Source organism: Simochromis diagramma, unplaced genomic scaffold (genome assembly GCF_900408965.1).
Source record: "Simochromis diagramma unplaced genomic scaffold, fSimDia1.1 OVJJ01000387.1, whole genome shotgun sequence".
NCBI classification, from domain to species: domain Eukaryota; kingdom Metazoa; phylum Chordata; class Actinopteri; order Cichliformes; family Cichlidae; genus Simochromis; species Simochromis diagramma.
The window spans coordinates 6,400,320-6,427,639 of NW_024387152.1; the positions used below are offsets into that span (position 1 = coordinate 6,400,320).

At 40.9% G+C, this 27,320-nt stretch overlaps 1 protein-coding gene across 6 annotated transcripts in view; it reads left to right on the forward strand.

Annotated features, from left to right (window-relative positions):
• Positions 1-27,320, forward strand: part of prdm16 (PR domain containing 16) — a 172,438-nt gene that overhangs the window by 89,678 nt on the left and 55,440 nt on the right. For all 6 annotated transcript variants that reach the window (XM_040048165.1, XM_040048164.1, XM_040048166.1 and 3 more), the window contains exon 3: positions 2,211-2,258. In XM_040048165.1, coding sequence (XP_039904099.1) covers positions 2,211-2,258 — 48 coding nt within the window. The remainder of the gene's footprint in view (positions 1-2,210; positions 2,259-27,320) is intronic.

The following is a 27,320-nucleotide window of genomic DNA, read 5'->3' on the forward strand; positions in this document are numbered from 1 at the left end:
AGAGTTTTAGGTTACTCTTGCACAATTTGATACACACACACGCACTTGGCATGTAGCTGAGCAGAGCAGAGGGAAAGTCCAGAAATTGTCCTATAGCTGTTGAACGCCTGGTAGCATTTTAGATGACCCAGCCAAGCTGTTGGTTTTGTAAACTGTTGCAGCTGGTTTGGTGTATTACAAGAAATGGGACAGCACACTCCAAACTGCAGCCTCTCTCTCTTACACACTTTCTCTAGTTTACTGTCACTCTATTCCAATTTTTAAAGTTCACGAGCACTGTTTTTTTACCTCCCAGGCAGACGTAGAAATCGGATATCTTTCTTTCTAATAAATAGTCATGTTGAAATCATGTTAAAAAACCGACGAGGCCTACTTTTGTTCCACAAAATTTAAAAAAAATTGTCTGTTTATTTTGTGCCGGTTTGTGACCGCTTGTTCCTTTAAATCATGACGTTGGCATCTGTGGCTGCTTTTTTCATCAAGAATAAACTTTGTCGTGGTTTCTTTTTTTCATCCATATGTCCCTGTAATTTACTAAACCGAAATAATGAACATAAAATTTGATATACAAGAAATGCTTTATAATAAAAGAAAATTTAAAAAACGCACAAAATTGGAGGATCAGCAAAGTTTGTTCATTTTTCACAAACTTATGCTAGCATGCCTGTAACATAAGTTACCAAATCAGCAGGGACACTTATATTTTCATCTAGCAGCACAGTTTCTATGTGCACATTTTTAAAACAAGGGAGCTACAGTTACAAGTGAAAAATCTTCAATTTGATAGCATGTTTACTGTTGCTTTGTTTGGAGTGGATTTCACAGGAACAGGATGCGTCTGTAAAGGTTTAGATGATGTGTACAGTAAGTAGGTTGAAAACACTTTTGTAAGTGTCTGTGGTGTAATTACTACCATTTGGTGAGGCTTAGAAGCACATCCCTAGACAGCTTAATGTAGAAAACCATCGATTAAGGTACATCCGTGTGCATATGGGCCATCTGGTTCACTGTTTGGCAAGGGGGAGGGAGGGAAGAAGAAGAAAGAGTCAACTTTTCTGCTCTACTATGTACTAAAGTTCCTTTTTTTTCAATCTTAACTAAAGAATAAACAGTTGGAGAAACTCACAAGCTCTTTTTTTCCCTGAGGTTCAAGCAAGTGGGCATAACCTAAATCTCATGCACATAATTCATAATAACTTCCTGTGAATTACAGCGTTGTATTGAAAGGTGCATAAAAGACATCGCTGTGAGCCAGAATTTGAAGAATAGCTCCACAGTCTACATGGAGATTCCACAGCAGATAAATATCTCTTTTCCCATCACGGTGGGCCGCATTGGTTAAGGAAATACAAACTTTAATATGTCAGCTCTAATATAAGGGCAGCCAGTCTTGTCACAACGCCCAAACAACATGCATACTGTTAAAGGGCAGATGGGGAGGATAGTGAGCAGGAAAAGGAAGGTTCAGATATGCTTTAAGTCTGCACTTGGGGAAGTTTTATAGGCCTAATTTGACCTAAACTCAGTAAAGTACTATGCTGATCCTCAACTCCACCCCAAACTGCTCTGAAAACAGTCTGCATTTCTTCTTTGATCCTCATTTACCATCAATGGGCTTCAGAGAGGGAGAGAAAAAGACAGGCAAACTTAGAGAGACTCTGGGTTACCATTCTATGTGAAATGCCCTCTCACTGCAGCAGAGTAGCCCAATCTCTTCATCATTCCCCCACTTCCTTCATTTCCTCTAGCAGACACTGGGAGCATTCTACCACCCATCTGCCCCCAGTAAATATTGCTTGAAGGCTTAATTATACACACACACACTGACACACATACACACACACATAGATATTCTCAGTGAAATTTCCTGCAATGCTGAAGCGGAGAATTAACGTCAAATACGGGGTATTCATTCATCAGAATGTGTGCAGTGTTATGTTTGCTTCTGTGTGTGTTTTTGTGACCTCTTAGTCCATTATTATATCCCTCTGGTCACATTTGTAGCCCAGAGGGTGTATGTGTGTGATGAACTGCGAACACCCCGTGCTTTTGTCATCAAGCACCGACGGTCAAACCTTATTTGAAGTGCTGGAATTGATGTTTTCTTTTAATGCTTTGACAAATGTATTTGACTCTCAATCAAAATCAAAACTTGTCTGGCACACTGAAAAGATATGTATATCATATATGTTTTTGTGTTCGCTTTGCAGATGATGAATGACCATGAGGATGACTCCCCTGATAGCTGCATCAAAAAGGTAGGATAGTTGTAAATCGTTATACTGCTGTGCAACCCGGATCACTCCCTGAATAACTATTTTGCTGGTTTTTACCAATTAATCAAAACTATCAGATTTCTTGGGAGGATGAAGTAATAAACTGGCATTTTGTAGCAGTCACAGAAAAGTGGGTCTTCTATTCCACATTTGACTGTGTTTGTGGGATCTAAAAAAAATCACTGGCCTCTGTGTGAGGTCATGTGAGCTTATATTTTATTACAAGAACCTCCACTAGCAATTTTTTTAAAGCTCTGTGATCAGCTCTGTGAAATGTGTTCATCCTGTTGCCCATCAGTAATGTCCGTCTATGTGGTGCACTGCAACTGCATTCATTGGCTAGCGTTTAAGTGACTAAAGCCTTTATTATCACTGAAGACTGAACAACAGTGATCTGCATTCTAAGAAACCCTCTCTTCACTCAGATAAAAAAGACTGACGCGCACACACACAGACACACACACAAACACACTATGACCGATACGTCTCATTGACCAGTCAGTGACCACTTTATGAGGTGATAAATTTATTGAAGAGGCTGGGCAGTTTGATTTTATGACCAGTGTCACTAGGTCAACAAAGAACAGCAAGAGAGTTCATGTCCATCTAATGGTCCATGAAAGAACAATGGCTTCTGGAGAGGGCACGCTCTTTCTGAGAAATACTAAAGCCATTGCAGGCATAGCCAACTCAAGTCAGTGACCGAGTAGTCGGAATCAGTTATTGAAAAACCAACAGCAGTAAGTTATAATGTTTAGCAATATATATTTACAGTATCCCACCAAAACAAGCAAAACCCACTGAGAGCTGAATTTTTTTTTGCCTTTAGATTGCTTGAACTTGTGTTATAGTAGCTCTCAGATCTTTGAGATGGCATTGCTGCAACATTTATTATATTTTTACCTTTGTGTTATCTTACATGACAAAATGGTCAAATATGAGTAGGCTGCTTTTTTAATATAAAAATCTGACTACCTTTGAATAAGTAATTGTGGAAGAGGACTGAACATCTGCATGGCAAAATTTACTTCAAGTCTTTTTAGTGCAGTTTATAATTATGGCTCTTAGAAAAGAAATATGAAATAAGTGTACTCATTTGCATTTCAGGTCAAGGGTCCTGTTGCTGTGGCATCTATAAACAGGCAGGCATGTAAATCACTGACTGCTTGGTTGATTTGAAATCCTACATTAGTCAATGAGCTTATTTTAAGAGTTGACCGCAAGTGGTTTGGGCTGTTCCGTCTTCCCCACATGTTCGTACAATGTGGAAAAACCTACTTGGTTTTATAAACTGCCAACCACCTTCCACATAAGAGTGACCCATGCACTCCAGTCAGCATTTAGCAGGCACACACACACTCACATGCTTAGGCGTTTGCATACATGCAGTGATAGGAGCATAGAGTTGTAATGTGTATACACTGAGGCTCACACAGATGACAGAACACAGGCTTACAACATGCCTACCTATGGTTAATAAAAAAAAGCCCAACAGACACACGCACAAAAACACACTGGCCACATCTCATTATGCAGTGTGTGAGTTGCGGTGGGCCCTCATCGGGCGGTGGCAGACCACATGCCTGTTATGAATATGAATGAAATTATGCATGAGCCATTCCTTATGACATGACTCATTCATCTGCATGCAGTCACACACAAACAGAGGGCACGCACGCATGCACGCACACACAAACACCAGCTTCTTCTGCCTCTACTGTGTCATTACCATTGCTATGCTTGATTAAGGCAGAATTTTAATTTAGTCGTAACTTGTGAATAAACTAGTTCATTGCAGAGAAATGTGTTTGCATAACTGCGGGTTATTAGTTCTCATTTGTTACACTGCGCCACATTCCAGCGAACAGAGTTGCAGTTATGTATATCTATCTATCTATCTATCTATCTATCTATCTATCTATCTATCTATCTATCTATCTATATATATATATATATATATATATATATATATATATATGTTATATATAGTATATTTTATAGATAGTAATGCATATCTACATACTGCCACTGTGTGTATTATTGCGTTACCGTTAACGATTTCAGATTATTTTGTATTGGCAGGTTACCAGCCCCTGCACAAAATGGGCAGAAGTGTATGACTTAAAGAATAAGATGAGAATATGACTCACTTTTGGTTCTTTGGATCGTGTAATTTTATGGTAATTTTGCATAGTAATATATGACTTTCTTTTTTGTAGAAAACTATGCAGCAAATAAAAATTAGATTAACAAAATAAATGAAATTTCAAGAAAAATAAAAGCACAAATAGATCAGAAAAGAAAAAAAATCTAAATCAGCACACGCTCTCTCACATTGCAAGAGATTTAATAGTAACCCTACTGTAATCTTATATAGAAATATAAATTAAGTTCGTCCTTTCCTTGTGCTAACATTCCAGTTAAATTTCATATTAATGTGTCAGTCTCAAAGATGAGTAAAGGCTAGAGGGAGGCACCATTAGAGCCAGGGATAAGGCAGGGGATAAAATAGAAGCAAAGATAATACTGCAGCTTCTTTCTTCCACTTACTAAAAGCTGCTCAGTGCTGACCTTATAGCTGTGTGTGTGTGTGTGTGTGTGTGTGTGTGTGTGTGTGTGTGTGTGTGTGTGTGTGTGTGTGTGTGTGTGTGTGTGTATGTCTGTGAGTGTCGATGTTTGTATGTATGGCGTTTTTTACTGGCTTCCATGCATGCATCTTTACACCACAGACACACACGGCAAATAAAAAGGTCTGTTATCTGAATCCCTCCTTTGCTTACTCTCTCCATCTTCTTCCATTCATTTTATCCATCTCTTTTTCTCGACACATAGGATGGTGTTGTTGTAGCTATAGATTGCTATCAGGGGCTATTGGTGATAGGATCAGGGATTGTTTGGTTTGGTCTGGTCTGGCTATACAAAACAGGACTATCTCTCTGTTTAGCTGTCTAGGCCCTGCTTATGTATATTCCCTTTCACACACACTCATACACTTAAGTGTATGTGTGTGTGTGTGTGTGTGTGGACATTAATAGGGTATTGGAGGACTTGTGTTTCTTTTTGGATTTCTTGGATTTAAGGGTGGTAGTTAGATACGGAGCAGGGGGAAAGACCACAGTCTGTGCAGTGTGTGCGTGTTCGTCTGTCTGTGGGTCTCTGTGTGTGTTAATCCTCATCTTCAGAAGAGCGCTGCTGTCCACACCGACGTGTGTAAACACTCCAGCAGATCAGATGGCAGATAATGACTTCCAGATAGACACCCTCCATTCAACCAGCAGAGAAAATCAATGAGCACTGATTGCTTTTTTCCCAAGACGATCATCTCCCCCGAAGGGCTACTATCTATCTCTCTCTCTTTCTATCTCTCTTTCTCTCTCAATTTCTCTGTCTCTCTCGCCAAGACCCATTCATTCACCTCTCAATACCACTGAGATTGAATCAATTCACACTGCTTTTCACAGGGGATTTTCTGTGAAACGATACAGGGAAATATCTGTTTAAGACGATCTCTTAAATCTGTTACTCTCCTTGTCGCTCTTCCTCTCTTTTTTGTCTGACAATAGGTGGGCATAGTCACCTAATGTATCAATATTGCATTGATATTGATGCATTCCTCATAGTGAAACATGTCTTCATTCTGTGCTCGGCAGGGACCCTCATATATACTTTTATTCACACTTAAGCACCAGACTTTATTTAATCTGCAGGGTAAATGCAGTTTGCAAATTGGAATATGACATGGGTTGACATGAACTTTGACCTAGTAGGTTTTTCCCATTCCATGTTGAAAGCCTAGGGAGCCAAATGGGGATCAGCTGCAGCTCTGAGTCTATGGGTGTGTGTGCACACACACTGAGTATCTTTTTTTTCTTCTCCATATCAAGCTGGGGAATTGAGTCTCTAAATACACAAGCTAAATGACCCTAAATGTATGAGGGCTATTATGTGGACAGAGGGAGGCTCATGGGTCACAGAAGTGATCCAGCGCTTCGGGCCATGGTTTACCCTCGTCCAACAGCCTCACACTCCCCCATGCCTCCGCCTGCTTAAATAGGCTCATGATTGATTGATAATTATGATAATTTGTTTGAAATGATTATCTGGATATTATAATCACTGCCACCCCAGTGTGCCACGGGGGCAAGTCATTTTTCATAATGCTGAACGTCACAAATACCCCCTGGTTTCAGGGGAAGGCTCTGTGCATGTGTGCTTCAAACACAAACACACGCATCAGCACAAAGCGTAGTGCGGGTCTAAAGTTGGATTGTACAAAACATCTCTGTTACACTCAGAGGATGTGAGGTATGCATACACTAATGGAGAGCTGAAATGAATAACTGCATGTCTTTTTTTGGGATAATTCAGTAATTTTAAGTAAATCACATGTCATCAATTCATGAATATGAATTTGTGTTGCTTTTCTGTGAAATGTTGTAATTTTTTGTGGGTTGAGAGAAAAACTTCTATATAGATAGATAGATAGTCACTCACTTGTGCTTGAACTTCGTAATTATCAAAAAATATATAAACCTTTCCAGGATCAGGAAGTTCCCAAACATCTTCTTGTCATTCTCAGGCAGTGTGCAAACACAGCACAGCTCCAATCATCCCGTCTTCCTTGTCATCTAAAGGAAAGAAAAGGGAGGAGTGTGTAAGCATGCGTGTGTGTGTGTGTTAGGTGTTCGGGGGGCTGCAGGAATAATATTTGTGGTTTTTGCTTCGCCCCGAGATGACTTAATGATGATATGGGTCTCTTTCTTCTGCTGGGCAGGGTTACGTTTTAATGGGGCCTGAGTGACATGTTTTCACTTGGCTCCGTGCCCCCCACCCCCTCACCCACCAGCACCACCACCACCACATCACCACTGTCATCCCCTTCCCCCCTTTAAAATATACACCACGAAATGCTGCACTGTGTCTGGTCCAATGAGAGGAAGAAAGTGTTCTGAAACCAGGAGATAATCAACTCTGAGCTTGTAGATAGTTTGTGTAGAGGTTATGGAAAGATGAGACAGAAAGACAGACAGGTAGATAAGCAGAGAAATCATGTATGTGAGCAAATGCTGCAGGAAGATCTTCTAGCTCATAACCTTTGCCTCCTGATATTGTACTGTGTATAAAAGTAAAAGGTTGATAAGTACATTATCTGTCTATCAAATGCCCAAAATGCACACTCAGCTCAGTCTCTACAAACGGAGCTGTTTAATGATGGTTTATCAGTTACATAGCAATAATGCTGCAGGAGCAGTTTAAGAGGCTTCGGGTGAAGCTAAAAACGTCTTAGAAGCATAAGAATTTAGTCCCAGAGATAGAATTAAAAAAAAAAAAAATTTATTATTTTTTTATGGTTGTTTTTTTTTGGGGGGGGGGGGGGGGGGGGGGGGCATTTACTAAATATGTCTGGAGTCACTGGTGACAGTAGAAGATTCATTTGTCCAGACTTTGTTAGCCAATAGTGTTGATTTGTGGAGGGTCACATGCTCCAGACAAAGTCAGGGTTGTTGGAAAAGAGGTGGGGAGTAGGAGGAGAGGTGAAGACAGAAAGAAATGGTCTTTCTCTTTCTCTGCCTGTCTTGTCTGTGGGAACTGTCCCAACTATGGTTACTGCAGAATGCTGTCATTATGCCTTGTGAGGAGCATTCACTCAGAGGCTGCTGCTGTGTGTTACTGTACTCATGTGTGTGTGTGTGTGGATTTGCTCTCTCGAGTGCCACTTTTAACTCCCATTGGCACTTTTAACTTGTGTGTGTGTGTGCGCGTGTATGTGTGTGTGTGTGTGTGTGTGTGCAGCGTGTGTGGGCCTTGACTGACGCATCTCTGTTGTTATCGTCAATCAAAAACCAACGTCACATCGGAGTGAAGCGCTGGGAGAGGAATTCAAGTGGGAACGAACGAAAGAAAGAGTGGAACAGATAGAGAGAGACAGAGCGAGGGGGCGGAGGAGAAGCACGAGGTGATCGGAGGCACTTTCACATCAGCTGGCTCTCTGACCTCTGTCTTTCTCTCTCTCTATCCCTCACTTTATTTTCTTCTGCCTTTCACTCTCCATCCTTCACTCATTCCCTCTCGCAGTCTTTGTCTCGTCGTAATCTCTCTCCCAGTGGCCATTCCCACCACATTCTCTAGGGTCACCCAACAAAAGAAGGAGGGTGATACTCTGACAGTTGCGGGGGCTGTCAGATGAGTTTCCTCACACATATTGACCTCACACATTCAATTTTACTATGCTTGCGGGGACACTCGTATTCCCTGACTGCAATCTTCTCAACACAAGTCTAAAAGTATAAAAGACTGAAACCTCCCTCTAGAACGATTGAACTTATTGTCACCTTACTGTCATTTCATGTAATATTAGTCAGGTTTTTATATAAGCTCCTATGAATAATGAGAAACAATAGTAAACAGGCTGAGAGAACCATCATCAACCTGAAAACATTTTGCACTTGTTTTGTTTCCTATTTTTCAAACTTTAAATCAGCACTCAAATCCAGAAGCCCCCTTCCTCAAACAGTAGCCTAAATGGACCATCACACAATTTCATCACAGCTTGGGCTACGTCTGCAGATCTGTAAGTCATCAGTGTGTGGCATTCAACTTTTGTCTGTTTCCCGAATTTGGTGGTTTTCATACATCGTTTCAGAAAGTGGAATTTTCTTTTAATGCTCATGATTCCCTTAATCCTAATGCAGAATTCTTGTCTTGTGTGATTTGCTATAAAACACACACACACACACAGAGTCTTGTCTGTCAAAAGAGCAGTGAGTCCATTAAGGCAGACAGAGTGAATGCAGAGGGTCGGCTGGTCGAGCACGGGTGATAAAAACATGACGATCCACATAGTGTTGCCACAGAAACTGAGAAGCACGGGGGAGGGTGAAAGTAAAGAGTTGTGTGGTCCTGCTTGTCAAAAATAATATAAAATAGTATAAAATATTATAAAAATACTTTCACCTGTCGAGTGAGGGAGATAAAGATTCATCTGCACTTTGTGCTTTGATCATAGTTGTTTACTTGATTTAGAAAAGAGCACGCCGACTCTTTGCATAACTTTCCCTATTTATTGTTATTTTTCCCAACGCTTCATCCATCAGCCCGAAGAGAATGCCAAAGAAAGGGAGACAGAATGAGAGCCGGTGAGCAGTTGATGCAACACAATATCTATAGATAGACTGGCAAGAGATGGAGTTAAAGCAAGAGAGTGTGTGTCAATAAAGATGGAAACACACAGAAACCAAGAGACAGCCGGAGGCAGGGGGATGGGGGGGCACGACAGGGAGGAATGCCAGAATGCCCAAGAGAGGCAAGAACTGCCAGCCCAGTCACAGACAGGGCCCGTCTGGAGAAGAGAGACAGAGAGTGGGGGGAAAGAGCCTGGCCCTGTCAATACAAGGTCATGTGAAAAAAATACCCCTCTCTCTTCACCCACCCACCCGTCCGTCCATCCTTCCCAGTGTCCACGCATCACTTTGCCCCCTGGAATATTTTAGGTAGACAAAACATGTTAAAAATGCATCAGAAATTAAAGAAGAGAAAAGGAGGAAAGTAAAAGAGCACGAGGAGGTGGAAGTGGAATAGAAAAGTGAAGGATGTGGTCGTGGCGGGAGACAGAGGGAGTGTGTCTCAGTGTAACAGGTCTTAGGGGAGCTTTTAGCCACAGGGTGGTAAGTGAAGCATGTCATGTGTTGAAGCTGCTCTGGTCAACTATCTCGATACTTCCACAAAGAACCCCAGATACACATACAGATATTGGCATACTATATGTGTGCTTGTGTGTTTTAAGTCTATCTAAACTCCAGATAGGCCAGAAAATGTTTTTTTTTTTTTAATAATAAGTAGTTCTAAAAATGTATCAGTAACTTTCTCTAAAACCAAGAGGATTTTGCAAATGGGGCCTTCAAGATAAAAAAAAACACAGGATCTTTAACCCCTCCCAAAAATGCTGGTAACAGCTAATGGGGATCCAAATAAATCAACACAAAGATTGCACAAAGGATCGAAAAACACACTTTTATGTAAAGCAGGTAAAACTTACTTTATGATTCATAAAGCATCAGTGTATTTTTCCTGTCTTGTCCTGCTACAGACGTTATCCCTAAATAAGAATATTATAAAACCCCGCAGACTTGGAGCTTATTGTTTTAGCGGTGCATACATTTTCTCTTTAAGGTAACCGTAGTTGTCAAGTACAAGTACACATCCTCACCACTTAAATACCTGAGAGAGAAAGTGGAACAAGCACCATTTTAACTGACAGACATCTTCCCCGGATGTTCTTGGAGAGCAAAGAGGAAGTAAAATGGTAATAAATAGTGTCTAATGTTAGAAATGCTTGAAGCTTGTCAGGAGTGGTTTTTACTTTTTAGTGTTGGTATTCACAGAGTGTGGTCTTTGACTTCACAGTCAAAATTGTGGCATCTCTTTATTGGATTCAATGCATTAAATTCTTGAGGTAAAAATGGTTTTAACCATAATCTTATGCAGGTTGTTTGCAACTTTTTACTGCTTCAGCAGATATTGTTGATAATAATAGATCTTTTGGGTTTAAAGGGTTTTTTTAAAACTCTAATTACACATTACTATATTACTGCTAATTGATTTTAAGTCATTCAATGCATTGTTGACAAAACCCCTTTTCCAAAGTGGTTCAGACATCTTGATGTAGAATACACACAAGAGAAGTGAAATATGTGGCGTTACAGCTCCTCAAAACAACTCATTTTATGGGCTGGTTTTTCTCTATAGTTGATGGTATCTGTACCTGTTGCTGCAAATTAGGATAATCCACCCTCAAACACATTCTGAAAAGCAGGGTTTCTGTCCTCTCTATCCCTACTTTATCCTTTATCCTCACTTCCTTCCCTCTCCCCCTCCTTTCATCCTTCCATCCTTCCCTCCAATCTCAGCTGAACAGTATGGTCTTTGACTGAGTCTTAATCTTCATTACAGGGCATTAGTCCACTGGGGAGGCCCTGTCTCGTCTCCCCACAGCGCAGCCTGGCACTGTCCCACAAGGGACGTCCTGCCACGGCACAGCACAGACACCCTGCCAACCCCTCTTGCCTCCCACTGGCTTCACCTTGGTCGCCCCTTCGCTCAAATGAACTGTTAAATAAACGGCAGGCCTTAATCCACATGAAGGAGTGGGGGTGGAGGTGGCGGGGTGGATGGCATGGCTGGTCAGAAAGAAACAATAGAGTTGGCCCTGGACGCCTCCGTTTAAAGCAACCATCAATCATACTCACCATGAGATTTCACTCGCTTTCTTTTTTTTTGATGTAGATTTTATCTTTCATGATTAAATCCCAGGGAATCAAGGCACCGGTAATCTGAGGCATGTGGGCGAGCGCTCATATGCGGTCCATGAGCATGGCCTAGCGTCTGATGAAGTATCTGTTAGGTGTTTGTCGGTGTGTAGCCTTAAGCAGGAGCACTAGCTTCCCTTTTATGCGTGTCTTCAAGCTACCTCGTTGCCCTCTGCGTTGTTTTATTCATCAGAGCTCTAGACTCTCGTGTACATCAATGCACACGCGGTTATACTGCATACATAGCGTATCACTTCTTTGAGCGTGCTAACAAGGACAGTTGACTTGCTGTGAATTAGATAATTAAAGAGGATGGCTAATTGAGTAAACAACCATCGGGGCCGTCACCCCTAATTAAGTGATTACAAGGAAGAGCACACTCAGCCAGCACAGTGCCAATTAACACATGCACAAACACACAAGGAGACACGTGTGAGGACATGGAGAATTATCTGTTAGAGAAACAATGATTAGGCTGAGTGGGGGATCCCAGGAGAGGCAGGCACTGAGAGGATATCACACACACACACTCAGATGCAGGCAGGCTCACACAGAGCATCCTCCCAAGAGAGGGTATTCTGTGTCCTAGCAGTAATTCATAGTGGATAATCCTTTTATTCTGCTAATAACACTGAAACTAATGGGAGAAGTTCACTGCAGTCACAGAGCGTGGCCTACACGCTGCTGATATGAACCCTACAGACAGTGTCTTGGCACTAAAGGAAAGGACTATCTGATACGACAGTTAGGGATCAATTTACATGAAATTGCACATCCTTTCTTTGTCAGTGATGATTACTGTTTTAAGTACTTGCTGAAAAAATAAATAGCCAAATGTAAAACGCCAATCAATGCTTTTTTTTTTTACAGCGTACAGAGTACATTCACGTCATATTTTGCTGTGTTCTAGTGTCACATATGTCAATAGTCAGCTCCATTTTATGGGAATACACTATACACTGGGAGTGAACCCCACTCAAATCTCAGCTGTGACATTTCAGATCAAGATGCTCATATGGGGATATTATCATAGAGAGTGTTTCCCTCGGGAGAATTATCCAGAACATTAACCAGGGAGTCAAAATTATTATTTTGCCCCATTTCTCCTTGGGGAATATAGCAGCATGAATATGACATGATTTATTTGAATATAAGCCATATCTAGTCAAATATTTATGTGGCTATTAATGGCTTTGCTCAGAGAAAACTGATTCAATCGGGAGAATGCGAAAGGTCAGGCTGTAATTGAAACTATACCAAATTCAAAATCAGATCTTTGGGTCCAAAAGTCACATTTAATTTCACACAAAAAGAGATTATTGCATGTTTTCATAACTCGTTTTTAATCAGCTGTTTTGTCCTTAATGCGCCAGGTCAGATGTAATATTTTCCTGAGTGTACAGGATTTTCACAGCAGAGCTCAAAAGCAGATCAGCTTGGCTTAAAATCCACTTACAATAAAAAAGAAGAAAGAAGAAAAAAAACATGCATTAATTAAGAATCGCTCCGGGGATGAAGTTCAATTATTTTTGGGGCAGAAAAGATTTTCCGTCTCGGTCAGGATAACTGTGGTGTGGTGTTATCTGCTAACAACAAGGCCAGCCTCTCTACTCCCCTACCAGCACCATTGTGAGGCTGATTTAAGATCCCCAGCTAATGGGCATACCTGCCTGACAAACATGACTTCTTAGCAGGTGACTCCTGTCAAGTATGTCTGAAATAACAGGTAAATGAATTAGCAATAAAATGGACTTAGGGTTAACAGGCAGGGGTGCCCATTATTACAGCTCCTAATCACTAAAGAGATGCCATTCACTTGCCTTAAGAAGGCAGCATTTTTCACCGCTTGCTGGCCACCGGCCCCCTCAGAGCCACAACACATTTCTAATGGAAGGCTCTCTGCTTGAGTTCCAACCTCCCGAAAGCCCCCAACCATTTCTTTCTTTCACTCTCTTTTCTCTCCTCCACCTACACCCCACTCCCCCCTTTCTCTCCTGTAAGATTATCAGTTTTGATTACTGCCGGCAACAGGCTCTTACCAGCGGTCGGAAGCGGCGTCTTACAGACCTGAAAGGCCCTCAGCAGGTTGCAAGAAGCTTTTGAAATTATGGGGCTTGGCTCAGAGGGAAAGTGCTCTGCGCGCCGCTTTGTGGCCATTTAATCAACTCCTGACTTTTGATAGTCAAATAATGGCTAATTACAGTAGCACCTGCCCACAGGGTTAAAGGGTGGAATAGATTTAATGAGAGAAAGGGAAGAAAGAGATGGAGCGAAAGAGACAAGAAAATGAAAGAGAGTGAGGAGCAAAGAAAGATGGAGAGTGTGTACTATTATCTTCATGTCTTTCTGAATGGGAGCAATGAATCACTAAGCTCTGCATGTTCCCGTGTGCCACCACCTCTTCCTCACAATTAGGAGTTGTTTTTCTCATATGGAGCACATGATTGACGAGGGTGGTGTGGCACTACGTGAGAAGAAAGTGAGACCGAGAGAAGCAAGATTGACTTTGATTAATGGTTTGTGTTTGTATATATGGAAAAACACACAAAAAATGTTGAAGGATGCTTATCTGAGCTTGCATTTTTCTTTCCTGCCTATTGTGATAGGCGCTGGGGTTCGGCTCAGCTAACATGAATTATTTCGGGACAGCAAATAGTCTTTCTCTAGCACGAACAATAAGTTCACGACTGCAGAAATCGACTGTGAATTAAAATAATTCATTTACAATGAATTGCTTCATAAAATTGCTCCCATGTCACCCGTTCCTCAAATTTTCAGTCCATCTTTGTCTGCTTCTCCACGTCTCCAGGGAGGCAGTGAAAGAGATAATGAGTGAAGAAGAATGGGGCTATTAAAGGGACAATTTGATAGTTCACACACCATATCCGGCGTCCAGAAACAAGATGTGCTTGATCGGGCACACCCAACAACCCAACCCTCCCCCCCACTGAAGCGCACGCACGCGAACACACAGCCCAGCTGGGGCGGCAGATCAAAGCATATTAAAAATGACCTATGTGTCAGTGCATTGATCTAAGACCAGGTGGCACCCATATATGCAGGCCGAGTTGCTTGTTTGCTTTTTTGCCCCCTCCTTTTTCTCTCTTGCCCTCTCTCTCTTCCGCCTTTCTTGTGACCAGCGACAACTTAGTCCCGGAACTCTATTGTTCAGGCACAAAGGCTATGTAAAGACACGTCAGCGATTACAAAGCTGCAATGGCACAGCTCAATTACTCAAACGTTGCTGTGTACCATGGTGGGATACATGTGTTTGTCGGTTGAGTGTGTGCGCGCTAGAAAAAAACGTCAGTGTACTCACAGTGAGTGCGTCGCCCCTGTGAGATATTAACTGGGTTGTGGCTGTGTCAGCAGCGCCGCACTGTGTTTTTACTCTTTCATGTTCCATTTATTTGACCTCTGACCCTCAAACACACAGCAGCCCCGCTCCAGCCCCCTTCGTGCACACCTCTGCACCTTTGTGCACAAACACGTGCACCCACACGTGCAAACATTCACCCACCTACACACACACACACGCACATATCTTCAAATGAAACAGAGTAATCCATTTCTCTCTTTGACCCTCTCCCTTTTTGAGCTATTACAAACCATATTTGCCCCATCCAATCAGTTTGATTAATCATGCGCCAGACCAAAGGCTTGCAATTAGATGACCAGAGCATTGTGCCCCTCTCCTCACATAAACACACCCGTGCACAGACACGCACACACACACTGGCTTGTGGGGAAGTATTTCCCCATAGACGTCCTCAGTGTGACAGCACCATAAACTGGCCATTTATCAAAGTGTCCCCCCAGTGCGCACGCACACACATACACACATTCACTCACACACACACACACACACACACACACACACATACACACACACAGATGATTAGAGAAGTAGTCCCAGGCCATTGTCTTAGTGGTGGAAAAAGCTATTTGTTAGTAGCAAATTGTCATTTATTCATGTAACGAGGCATACAACTTATCATCTTCCAGTTTTCAGTTTTCTGCTGACTGTGAGTTGTCAGTTATTATAACATTATTATTTCTCACGTTGCATATGTGTAACTGCACATCAAACAGAAAGGGATTCACAATGGCTGTCTTTCAGCAAACTTATTATGCTTTTGAAATGTCATTATTAATATTAATATGCATAAAAACAATCCATGAAAGTTTTCTAGTGCAAAATCTGTTCAAGAGGTAGTCCTTGTATGCCCTGAATCCGAGGAGGCACATAAATGTGTTTGTTTCTGTGCTGGAGAGTCTGTTGCCCTTTAGTAGTATCCACATGGCTAAAGTAATGCAGAGCCCCTGCCATTCTTTATGGCACTGGGTCAATAGTAATAATAAAAGAGATATTCATAGACATGTGGGGGGGCTTTCATTCTCCTATATCAGTTGAAGATTTAAAAGCCCCCGTTTTTTTTCCCTTCTTTACTATTTTTTATCTCAGTATTTCAGTCTGTTTACTCAAAGTGAATGTAGTGGTGGCAACAAAGCCAGCTCTGCTTCAGCCTATTGATTTCTACACACATGCATATTTCCTTTTTAACTGCTCATGACATTTTTTTTATAAATTATGTTTTTTTGTTTGTTTGTTTGTTTTTTGCAGGGGAGTCCTCTATCAGTACCTAAGTACATGGCCCCATGCACAGTAGGAAATAAAGCACAGTAGATTAATGTCTCTCTTCACAGTTATAGCATCCGTCCGAAACAGCTATTCTATCCATGCAGGCGGGTCTGCAGCAGCTCACTGAAGCCTTTTTTATTGCTGGCCTGTGTTCCGGAGGGCACTCTGTGTCAGTAATCAGGATATGGGGGTTATCCTGGCTGACCTATGTATTGAGCCTGCTAGTGCAGCCATTTCCAGTGCTAACACAAGGTAAAAGCAGCAATTTTCTCTGCTGCAAAGGGAGCTTCTGGACTCTTGCCTTTAAACAACATGGCAGGCCAGGAATGAGCTGGCTGCCTGACCTGGCATCAAATGTTTAGCAAATGTTTCTAGAAATATTGAAGAAGTACAGTCAACATTACGACCATAGAAAGTTTACGCAACATGCAAGTTATGCAGCAGAGAAATAACACAGATTCTTAGTATGAATGGTTCTTTGGGTGGTTTTTTAGGGTTCAAAAGACACTCTGCAAGTAGAAAACAAATATTTCTAATTCACTATGGTGTGATCCTCATTTCTCATAGTTTTGCATCCTTTTTCAAAGCCATGCTTTGAAAAATGCATCAATTGAAGCATTGTTAGAAATATTGGTATTCAGCAAAGAGTGTTTGCAAAATCTCCATCAGCGTCAAGAAAGCCAAGGCGCTCGTTGAGGGAAGGAACAACATGGCAGTTGATTGTTTTCTAAAGGAATTAGCTTGGCCTGGCCCTTTTGAGCCTTGCCATCTTTTGAATGGCTGACACTTTATTTGTTTTGTCCCTATAACAACAGAATCTCCCAAGCACCAAAGCACCCACTCGCCCTAGTATTGTCACAAGCAACGAGACTCACTTTTCCCTTCCTTGTCTCTGTGACAAGGGAAAAAAAGCCCCAGGGTTTTTACACAATCACAGGAGGCAATGCAGAGGTATGTGTGTGCTGTGATAAGACAGAGCGATGGGAGACAGATATGAGAAGGGAGTGGTGGTCACGCACACACACAGACACACACACACACACACACACACACTGAGCCGCACACACTGGTCCAGCTAGTGTCCAGAAAGGAGACTCAGGGAACATTGGGCTGTAGATGTTAGTGATGAACAAAAGAATGCCGTAATGAGAAAATATACTAATGTTTGAACATGTTTCATCAAATATGTCCCAATGAGACAAATGTTTCATGGACACAGTCTTTTCTTTTCACATTTTGTGTGCATTCTCTGTGCACTGGCATTGCTTGCATGTCCAGCTGTGTGCAGGCGCCCCCTATTGCTTAATATCCTTTACTTTCCTCTCTGCAGAAAGGAAAGACATGAAAAGTTCCACATGCGAATGCAAACATAGATATGCATAAACTTCCCTAAACGTGTGTGTGTGCGTGTTTGTGTGTGTGTGTGTGTGTGTGTGTGTGTGTTTGTGTGTGTGTAGCAACAGTGGTGTTATCACAGATATATTGCAGATCGTATCATCGTATCTTCCACTGTGGATCATTTTTATCAAAAATAATGTCAGACTTTAATAGTGAAACAAAGGTGCTTAGCTTGCATGATCTCATAATAACTCTCCACATCACTTCCCTTTTTCTGCACACACACAAATAATTCTCACCCATCAATCCCCGCATGACCCCGTTTCAAATTCATTAACAAGGTTTCAGAACTTGCAGACACAGCAATCACCCCAAGCAAAATAAATTCCTGCGCCAGAGGATAGAGAGAGCCTGTGTATTTGCGTGTGTGTGTGTGTGTGTGTGTAAATTATAGCAGTGCTGTGTCGTCCACTGCAGAGTGGTGCGAGGAATCTGTTTGGACAACTGCTGGATGTTTTGGTTCCCCCGCAGTGTTTTGGAAAACCAGGCAGCCGCTGTATCTTTTATAAATTAGCTCGTGTTGTCTACCAAGCACTTTCCCTTATCCCTGGTCTTAGCCTTGTCTGCCCATTGCAGCACAACCCTGGCTGCGTGTGAGGCTGCCGAGTAGGGTTAACAAGAGGAGAGACAAGGAGAGCCCAGGAAAGATAACTGACATAATCTTGTCTGACAGTTTTCATGTTTTATTAAACAGGTACAAATGCTTTATGAGCACGATAACTGAATGTAAAGTGTTACATGTCACGTCTGAATTTCAAACATGACTGTGTGATGGTTAAAGGTGACTCTGTGTATTTAATTTCAGCTCTTGGAAGTTATACTTTTTGAGTTCTGTGATATCTTTGAACCTTTGACATTGCCTAAGCTGTTTAACAAAGCACAAGATGCAAAATCTCTGTCATTTATAGCCATCTAATAACACATGGCATCCCTAAATTTCCTTTTTCTACACCGCAGCTACTCCATCTACTCTCTTTTTTCATTAAAACTGCAACATGGGCAGAATTTGTGAGTTCGAATTCTTTTTCTGATTTTTATAGTGACCTTGTCAAAAGCAGAAGAAAAGGGACTCTTTCATGGGGCAGGACAGTTAATTACAAAAACAGAACCTGTTAGAAACACGGCACCAGAAATGAGGCTGCAGTGTTGAGGTTCGACTCGGTGTGTAAAGTTCTTTCCATGTGCTGTCAGTTGTAAATGTCCATCTGCGTCTGGTTAGCAGCGCTGCTAAAGGCTACGGTAGGCTGAGGTGAGAGATATTTGATGGAGAAGGTCAAAGCTAGTCATGTGACGAGTGGAGCTGCTACACACAGAGATGTTTTTACTACTGATTTATGATATAAAAGCATTTGGGCTGGGAAAGCGATAGAAGAGAACCCATATGTGAGTCAGACAGTCTATTAGATGGTGTTGCGCAGAGCTAAGGGTGGATCTGTAATGAAAAGTAAATTGCTCATTGCCAAGCTCCATTTTTGGTTAGGGTTATTAGAAAAAGTATGGACTCCGATGTACATGTCCATCTTATTGAGGCTAATTTATTGCCTGTGCTGCACTTTTAATACCCAAAGTACCAAAGCGCTGATTTTTTTTTTTCTAGGCAAAACAAGCATGTGTAAGCTTTCTATGTAAGAAATGTTCATAAACACTGTGGTACGTCTCCAGGCTTTTTGGCTGTTTGCTGTGTTTTTGTCCCATTTTGTGGTTTTAGTCGTTGTTGTTTTTTTGGACGAACATATGGACGAAGTGAGTGGTGAGCTGTTCAGCAGATTTCTTTCATTTTTTTTACCAGTTTAATTGAGTACTATGAAAACACATAGGCAGTTATAGTGATTGAATTTGTAAATATTTAAAAGAAACATTGATGCCTGTGGGGTAAAAGGTTGATAAAAAGTTGGTATTTTCTAATATTTTTGCCTCATTTATTAGCATATTTTATGCTATTTATAAATGTGTGGAAGAGGATGGAACATTTGCACTGTTTAAATAATGTGATTCAGTGCTTGAGGCTTCAAGCTGGAGAGAGGCAGATTCATTCATAGAGGCTGTGTCATCTTTCATACATACTGTATAAGCGGCAGCAGTGTAACAGTCCATACATCACTAACATATGTCTCCTTATCAGTATGACATTCATTAAAATGAAAATGTCACATAGTTTGCAGAGGAGCAGGGAGACCCGATGAACTTTGCAGCAGGAGTTTTTCTTCCTCTAAAAGATCATGTCAGCAGCTGCCGTGTACATCAAATGTGTCTTACACTGTTATAGCAAAGATGAAAAAAGCAATTAAAAAATATTCCGTTCATAGACTAGTAAAGAGTGTAATTACACTTAATGTATACTGCGCTTGTTCTGTGGTGGTTGGGTTTGTTGTTAGAATAATCTCCTTGTAACACTCAAGTTTCTCTCACTGAAGAAAACTGAAAAATGATAGAACAGTCGTGAAACCTGCAATTTTTTGACAGCTGGTAAATACCAAAGTATCAACAGGACTTGTCTGTAATTGTAACCAGCAGTTACATGAAAATAACATAAAGCAGAAGGAGAATTCTTTCTGGTCTGTATTCATCCACTTTATTTTAAAGGGTCCTGATGAGTGGCTGTCAGCTATCTCCTTTGCCAACACACAGACCATGTGTTAGTGGCTGTTATCATGGGCACTGAGTGAATATTTGGGGTAAATAATACCCTTCAAAACTTACTCCAGTTTTGATATGTTATTATGCTAAGAAGTTGGTAATTTACTTCCCCCCAAAATTAATATGATACTTACATTCCCGACTAATTCCCCAGACTAAGTTCAGAAATTTTCTCCAGCAATGGTAATCCCACCCTCTCTGTATCTCTCTATGAAAAGCACAGAGGAGGCAGAGGTGAGAAATAACAGAATGGCCAGCAACTTTTTTTCTGGGGCCTTCCTGGGTCACTGAGCGACCATCTAACATGTCAGTGACCCTGGGTTGTTAACCACTGCACGCGCACATGCTCCAAGACCAATACAAAGTTTGGTCTTTGCAACATAAACACATGCATATGTATGCACACTTGCACACTCAAAGCTAGACACCCGAGGGGGAATGTTCTCTGATGGCGGTGGTAGTAATTGAATCAAGCCAAAACCAAACTCTGCTCACCCCCCTCCACTCCCTTGTTACATTTCCCCGCCTGCCCTCGCCTCAGCCTTAAAAAGGTAAGCCTTATAGCTGATGGGAAGCAGATGTGGACTGAGCCCCGCATGGTAAAGGTGCAGAGTCAGACCCCCACATCCACCTCTGGCCAGGAATATATCTTCATTGAGGGGAATAAGGGTGTCCACTTACATCTGGTACAGCACATCAAATCACACTCATCTGTGTGCAATGGAGAGCAAAAGGGTTAACAATAATGTTTTCTGTGTGTGTGTGTGTGTGTGTGTGTACATGTGGGGACCCCTGGGATGTGACTGACACCCATCCCTATCACTAGACCCTGACAGTTCTGCACGTCTGGCTCCAATATCCCTCCCACTGTTTCTGCGGAAACACCATCCCATACTACCATCCATCGCATAGTAATACTTGTTAGCGCGTGCGTGAGTGTGTGTGTATATGTGTGTGTGTAACTATGTCGGCCTAAGCAGTAAAATTGAATTGTAACCTTCAAGCTGACAGCTGAAATGGAAAGTTGAGACTTGTGACCTGTCTGATATAGCTCTCTTCAAATGGTAAACATTTATTTCTGTAAAGCTTTGCCCAATATATATATTTTTATATATTAAATATGAGAAAATATGAGTGTTTTTTTTATACTCTTGAATCTAAATGATGTCAGGGACAGTGGATAACATGGTCATGTCAGGCACAAGTCTGTGAACATGCTAGCCTCACCCACCGTCTGCTCAAACCTTCAGTTTAGAAGAGGAAGCCAATCAAATGGAAGATGCCTCAAAAGCCTATATGCCTTTAAAAAGGAGAGGTGCTAAAATAGCTTGTTACACAAAGTGGATGAACTGTATCATTTGTAGTATAACTGTATAAAGTAGTAAGCATCATCTTGACCTGTAGGTTATGTCATCTTGAATTGATCATGTAAGCTTACCATAGAAGAGTTACAGAATAAAACCATTAAAACATCTCTCATAATCTGCTGTCTTTTTAGAAAGCACTCAAGAATGCTGAATTAAACCTAATTATGAACAAACTGTTTTCAGGCTCATTTCAGGAATGTTGTCATGGAATTTATCTACAAGAATTGAATTTGTTAATTACCAAATATCCACTCCAAATACAATAAAATAAAATAATCTGGAAAATCCCCTCTTTTCAACGCAAGATCCAGTGCTGACTTTTTCCACCAACATCAGTTTGTCTTAATTATGCTTTTTACCAGACACTTTCTATTTTGCCCCTTTCAGGCTTTACATGTGTAATTATGGTTTAAAATGCTATATGTTGGGTCTAAATCTGGCTTGTTTCTTCAAAACCTCTGGATTGCTTTCCAAAGCTTACATTTCTGTAATTCTCTCCAGCTGTTGCGTAAAACCTATAGAGGATGGCACAGTAGGCATGGAGCACTGCTATTAAAATGTGTTTAACACTTTGTCCTTTGGCTCTGGTTACACTAATAGTGTTTGATGAATAAAAAAGGAAACAATTCTTCTTATATCCACATATATAATCAGTGTTGGTCAAGTTACTTGAAAAAAGTAATCAGTAACTAATTACTGATTACTTCCCCCAAAAAGTAATCCCGTTACTTTACTGATTACTTATTTTCAAAAGAAATTAATTACTTAGTTACTTAGTTACTTTTTAAAAACACGATTTACAACCTGAATAGGTAATAAAACAATAGATCTTTCAGCCCAATTCTACTTTTTCTACATAATCCATCATACAAAATGTAATCAAATGGAAAAGTCTCTTTTTTTAAACTTGTTTTATCAGTTTTAATCTTTAACTTTATGCATCAAGCAAAAATTTAATTATATGCACTATTCTCTGACTTGAAGAAATTAGTTTAACATTTAAACCTATTTTCTGCACATTCCAGCACATAAAATAAAATATTTTTTGTGTTTACACTCAGTCTTTCAAATAGATGCAAGTGAAACACAGCAGAAAATATATAAAATCAAAGACTAGCGGTCCTGTTGCTCTATTTTCACCTGTAAAGCAGGAGTGGGGTAGGCGGAGGTTTGCCCTGGTGCAGGTGTGTCGCAGCGGTCAGTTGAAGAATCCACAAGTTTCTCTGTGAATTTCCCATTACGTCGTTGCGCACTCGGAGCTTGTTTAGGGGGTTTTTTTCGCTGTAAAAAGAAGTTTTCTTCCCACGCACGATGGACGCTAATGTTTTTGTCACTTTTTATGGAATCAAACTCAAAGTAAGGTCAGTACTTCCACGCTTTAAACGCTGTACGCTCATACTCTCTCCCGCACTCCTTATATTATCCATTGTTGATCTGCACACAGCTGTTGTCACGAACATCGCACTCGCTTACGTCACTGTCATGAGACATTCTCGCAAAAAAATCACGGTTTTAGTAACGCAGTAACGCAGCGTTCCTACGGGAAAGTAACAGTAAGCTAATTACCGTTTTTGCAATAGTAATCCCTTTACTCGTTACTTGAAAAAAGTAATCAGATTACAGTAACGCTGCCCATCTCTTTATATAATCGAAATGTATAATACAGTAGAATATTGTACCTTATCAAAATTAAGTCTTTGTTCAGTCTGCTAACAAATAATATCATTCTTTATTTTCTTTAAATGTCAGTTTCCTTCCCGTGGAGATGAAATTTGGGGAGATTTACCTTCATCTTTCATTTTCTCTCCATCAGTCATCACCTCCCTCCACCTTTTCCTCAGAGGATTTGTCCTGTCACTCTCATAAGTTCTTAGAAAACAAGAAACCAAAAGAGATACTTGGAAACAAGCTGTTTGTAGGGCTGTGCGATATGACCAAAATCTCACATCCCGATATAAGACATCTATCGTCCGATAACGATATAAATCACAAAATTTTAACATTTTTTGTAAATTCTGTGAATCTCGGGCAGCTCGTCTTGTGTAAAGTGTTTCCAGCTGCGGGTCCTGTACCTGGAATCGAGTGTTTTAACCGATGCATGAAACTACACATTTTGAGACATAAGTTGTAACGGCCGCCGTTTTCTTTGTGAGTATTTGTTACACAGCGTGCTGCGGGGAAAAGCCTGTTCTAATGTTTGAGTCTAAGGTTTATTTTTTAGCACCTGTCGGCTCTTTTTTACTTCTCATCTGTAAATAACCTGCTCTTTCACGTGATTCAGTTTATTTTGAAAAGTCTCAACAGGATCTTGAGCTTTATTGTGAAAGGTTTATGTGGAACATAAACAAGCGGACACGAGATGGTTTTACCAACAGGCCATTGGTATTGTGGTTATATAAAATATAAGCGAAAGAGAGAACTTTAAGAAATTAATATAGCCACTACAGTCACCATCAAAACGATGAAAATATAAAGAGTGCCGTAAAGAGTTTATTTTGCGACACCACAAAACAAACTATAGCATAAAATGAAACGATAGACGTTCCTATATAGTCATCCGATATCGAACAGCCCTAGCTGTTTGCTTCCAACTGTGTTGTAAAGCCCGAGATAACAGAGAAATTATTGCTCCTGTCACAAAAAAGACTTCACTGTGCACTTTACATGTTAAATTATTTTTACTTTCTTTATTAGAGTTGACAGTTCAAATGTGAAGATATTATTCCTATTATTTATTTTTTTTTTATTAATTTTTACTGTTTTCTTGTTACTTGATGCTTTTTGGCAGGAGCTGCTATTTGTGTCTAACTCATCAGTGATGACAAACATAATCATTCCCTTAATGAAATTTTGAGGTGACACACTTGAGTACTCCCCCAAAAGAACAGGTGCAATTACCATCTCTCGTGTAAAGGAGAAGGCTGATTAAGGAACATTTATTACATTTAACTTATTGATTCTTGTAGCTGTTTCCCCCCTTGAAAAAAAACATTTCTAGCTTTGTCAAAGAAAACAACAAGATCATTCCAAATCTTACCTAAAGTTTTCCAGTTGTTTTGATTTATTTCCCAGTTTAGGAAACAGTCAAAACACAGGAGCCTTTTAGACCATTGAATAAAAGTCTCTTTAAAAAGTATTTTTAAAAGTTTCACAGGTGCGGAAGGAGGCTTATTCCAGTTTGCATAAGGACAGATTAAATTTAAGACGATCCTGCATACCATGTTGGATTTCACTTAATCAAAAATAGCAAAAGACTTCACAAAACAACAAGGCATCCAGGGCATCCAGTAGCAGGGAGACTGGTGAGACTCTGATTTAAAGATGACAGGAAAGACTGACCAATAAAATGCGGATAAAGCAACAGAGAGGGAGTCAAAATACTAGACAAGCAAGAAAGAGATATGGAGGGAAATTACAGACTCGGCCAAAAGAGAGCTAAGAGCAAGAGCCAAAAACAAGGAAGGAAGGAAACGAGGAGATGCAGAGGCAGCGCAAGAAGAGACGTCCCAAGAGAGAGATGGGCAGGGTGAGTTAGCGAGTGAGTAGCCCACTGACAGACAGACTCAACCGGAGATGAGTGGGGAAATTCCCTCTGTGCACACATTCAATAAAATCACCCAGCTGCACAGTGTGTGTCTCTGTGTATGCACACAGTGTAATCGAGACAGTCAGAGGGTGTATTCAGTTTATACAGTGTTTTCTACCCTGAGGACTCCCTGTCTATATTATGTCATCCAAAAGCACTTATACAGACCTTCTGCTGGAACACACACGCACACACACACACACGGTCCGTCTTTTTCACATTCACTGATACACACACACTCACACGCACACACACTGAGGCCCTAATAGGCTTCCCACTCTGTCAGATGGCCGGGAGCTGTTCTGTTCGTTCGGATATATTTTGGCTACAGCTTCCTGCGTGATTTTGTCTTAATATTGTTCCAGGCTGTATCTGATGACCTTAGCACACATATGGTTTTTATGTCTCTCCCACAAACACACATTTGCATCCTTATATATACATCTTTACTTCTATGACGGCAGATATCAGTTTAAATACCTGTATAATGGAGGATTTCAACATAATTTACAAAGCCACTGGAAATTACTTTGTACATGAAACACAGTTAAACTCCTTAACAAAACATTTTCATGTCCATGCAAGGAGCTCAGATCATCGATATCTGATCGTTGAATGGACGTTTTGGTGCCTGAACTTAAGTTGTCTTGATACTTGATGACCAGCTCTGGGTGGTGAAACAGTTAAGATATAGATATAGAACATACATATTTTCTATATCTATATCTTCATATGATATCACATATCATATGTTGACTCTACAAAATGCTTTAATTTCATTCCCATTCCATTCAAAGACTGGTGCTCATAACTAGAAATGCATGACTAAGCCTCATGCATTTTTAATCTACATTCAGCAAACTAAATGGCAATATTCCTTTGTCCTCAGTTACTAAGTTCTTTGCTACTATTTGGATATCACAAGTCCCAGCAACTATAATCTGTCTGTGATTGGTTCAGACCACAAAAAGAACAAATACATGCTTGGTCATTTTTGTGCCTCTTTGAGCCCAACCTTTAGCTGTTAGTGCTTAATTGCATGTAGGTTTAAAAGGGAACCCTTAAAGTACTCTGAGATAACACATAAGTGGGAATGACAGTAGACGTGGATGAAGACACAGGAGCAGAGGGAGAAAAGATCCATGACTTATCGCGTCAGCCTCCCACAGTGCGGGACTAAATATGACACCTCTTCACCCCGACCCTGTCTTACAAGAAGAGTAAGAGAGAGAGCAAAAAGGAGAAAGAGACAGAATGCTTGGTAGTGACCCACCTCGACCCTGCCAGCTCTTCCTGACCTCCCTTGTAGCCCCATGCCGCTTAATTCTCCCTAATTACATTCCTCACTGACAGAAAGTTGGCCCCTGACCACCCCTGCAAAAGGCCCAGGTAGCAAAACTCACTATAGCGCGGCTGGAGGATTCATCCACTGTAGAAGTGAAGGCAGGGGGGACAACCGGTGATGACAAATTAATTAATGCAAGTGGAGTAGAAAATGCGCAGAGATAAGTAGACATACACACACATGCTTAGGTGTGTGTGGCTACCGTGCATCGGTTTGACTGGCATATCCAGTGGGCTCTGTAATGTGTTGATATGGCCGGCATTGATGGATGGTGTTTTGCGTTAGACTCAGCAGTAAGTGGAGAAAGTGGGGGCAAACCTGCTCCACACTCACTTCTTAGAGACTGCACCATGTGTGAATCTCCATGTGACAGCCTGTAGTAAACTTCGAAATGTTACCAGATATTGGAAACAGCATAAATAAGCTAAATTTAAACTTTCTGAAAGTGGAAGTATAAGCAGCAGTTCACATAGATAGAGCCCCTTGTACAGAGAGAGGGAAGTCTGAAGGCATCGCATTATGTGGTGTGCATGAAATGCAAGTGCTGCTCTCCGGCTCATTGTTTTTACCAAGCGGTGCAGTCTCAGGCCAATGTTTGGTTCAGCTGCACGGGATAGAGTTACAGGAGTTCGCCAGCATTTGTCTTTACAATGTAATTAAGGGATTTTTAGGCCCTATGGCCTCAGAATGACAAACCCCTCTTGCTCGGGGAGCTAAATGCATGATAGGAAATCTATCGACAAATAGAAAACTAATACATCTTG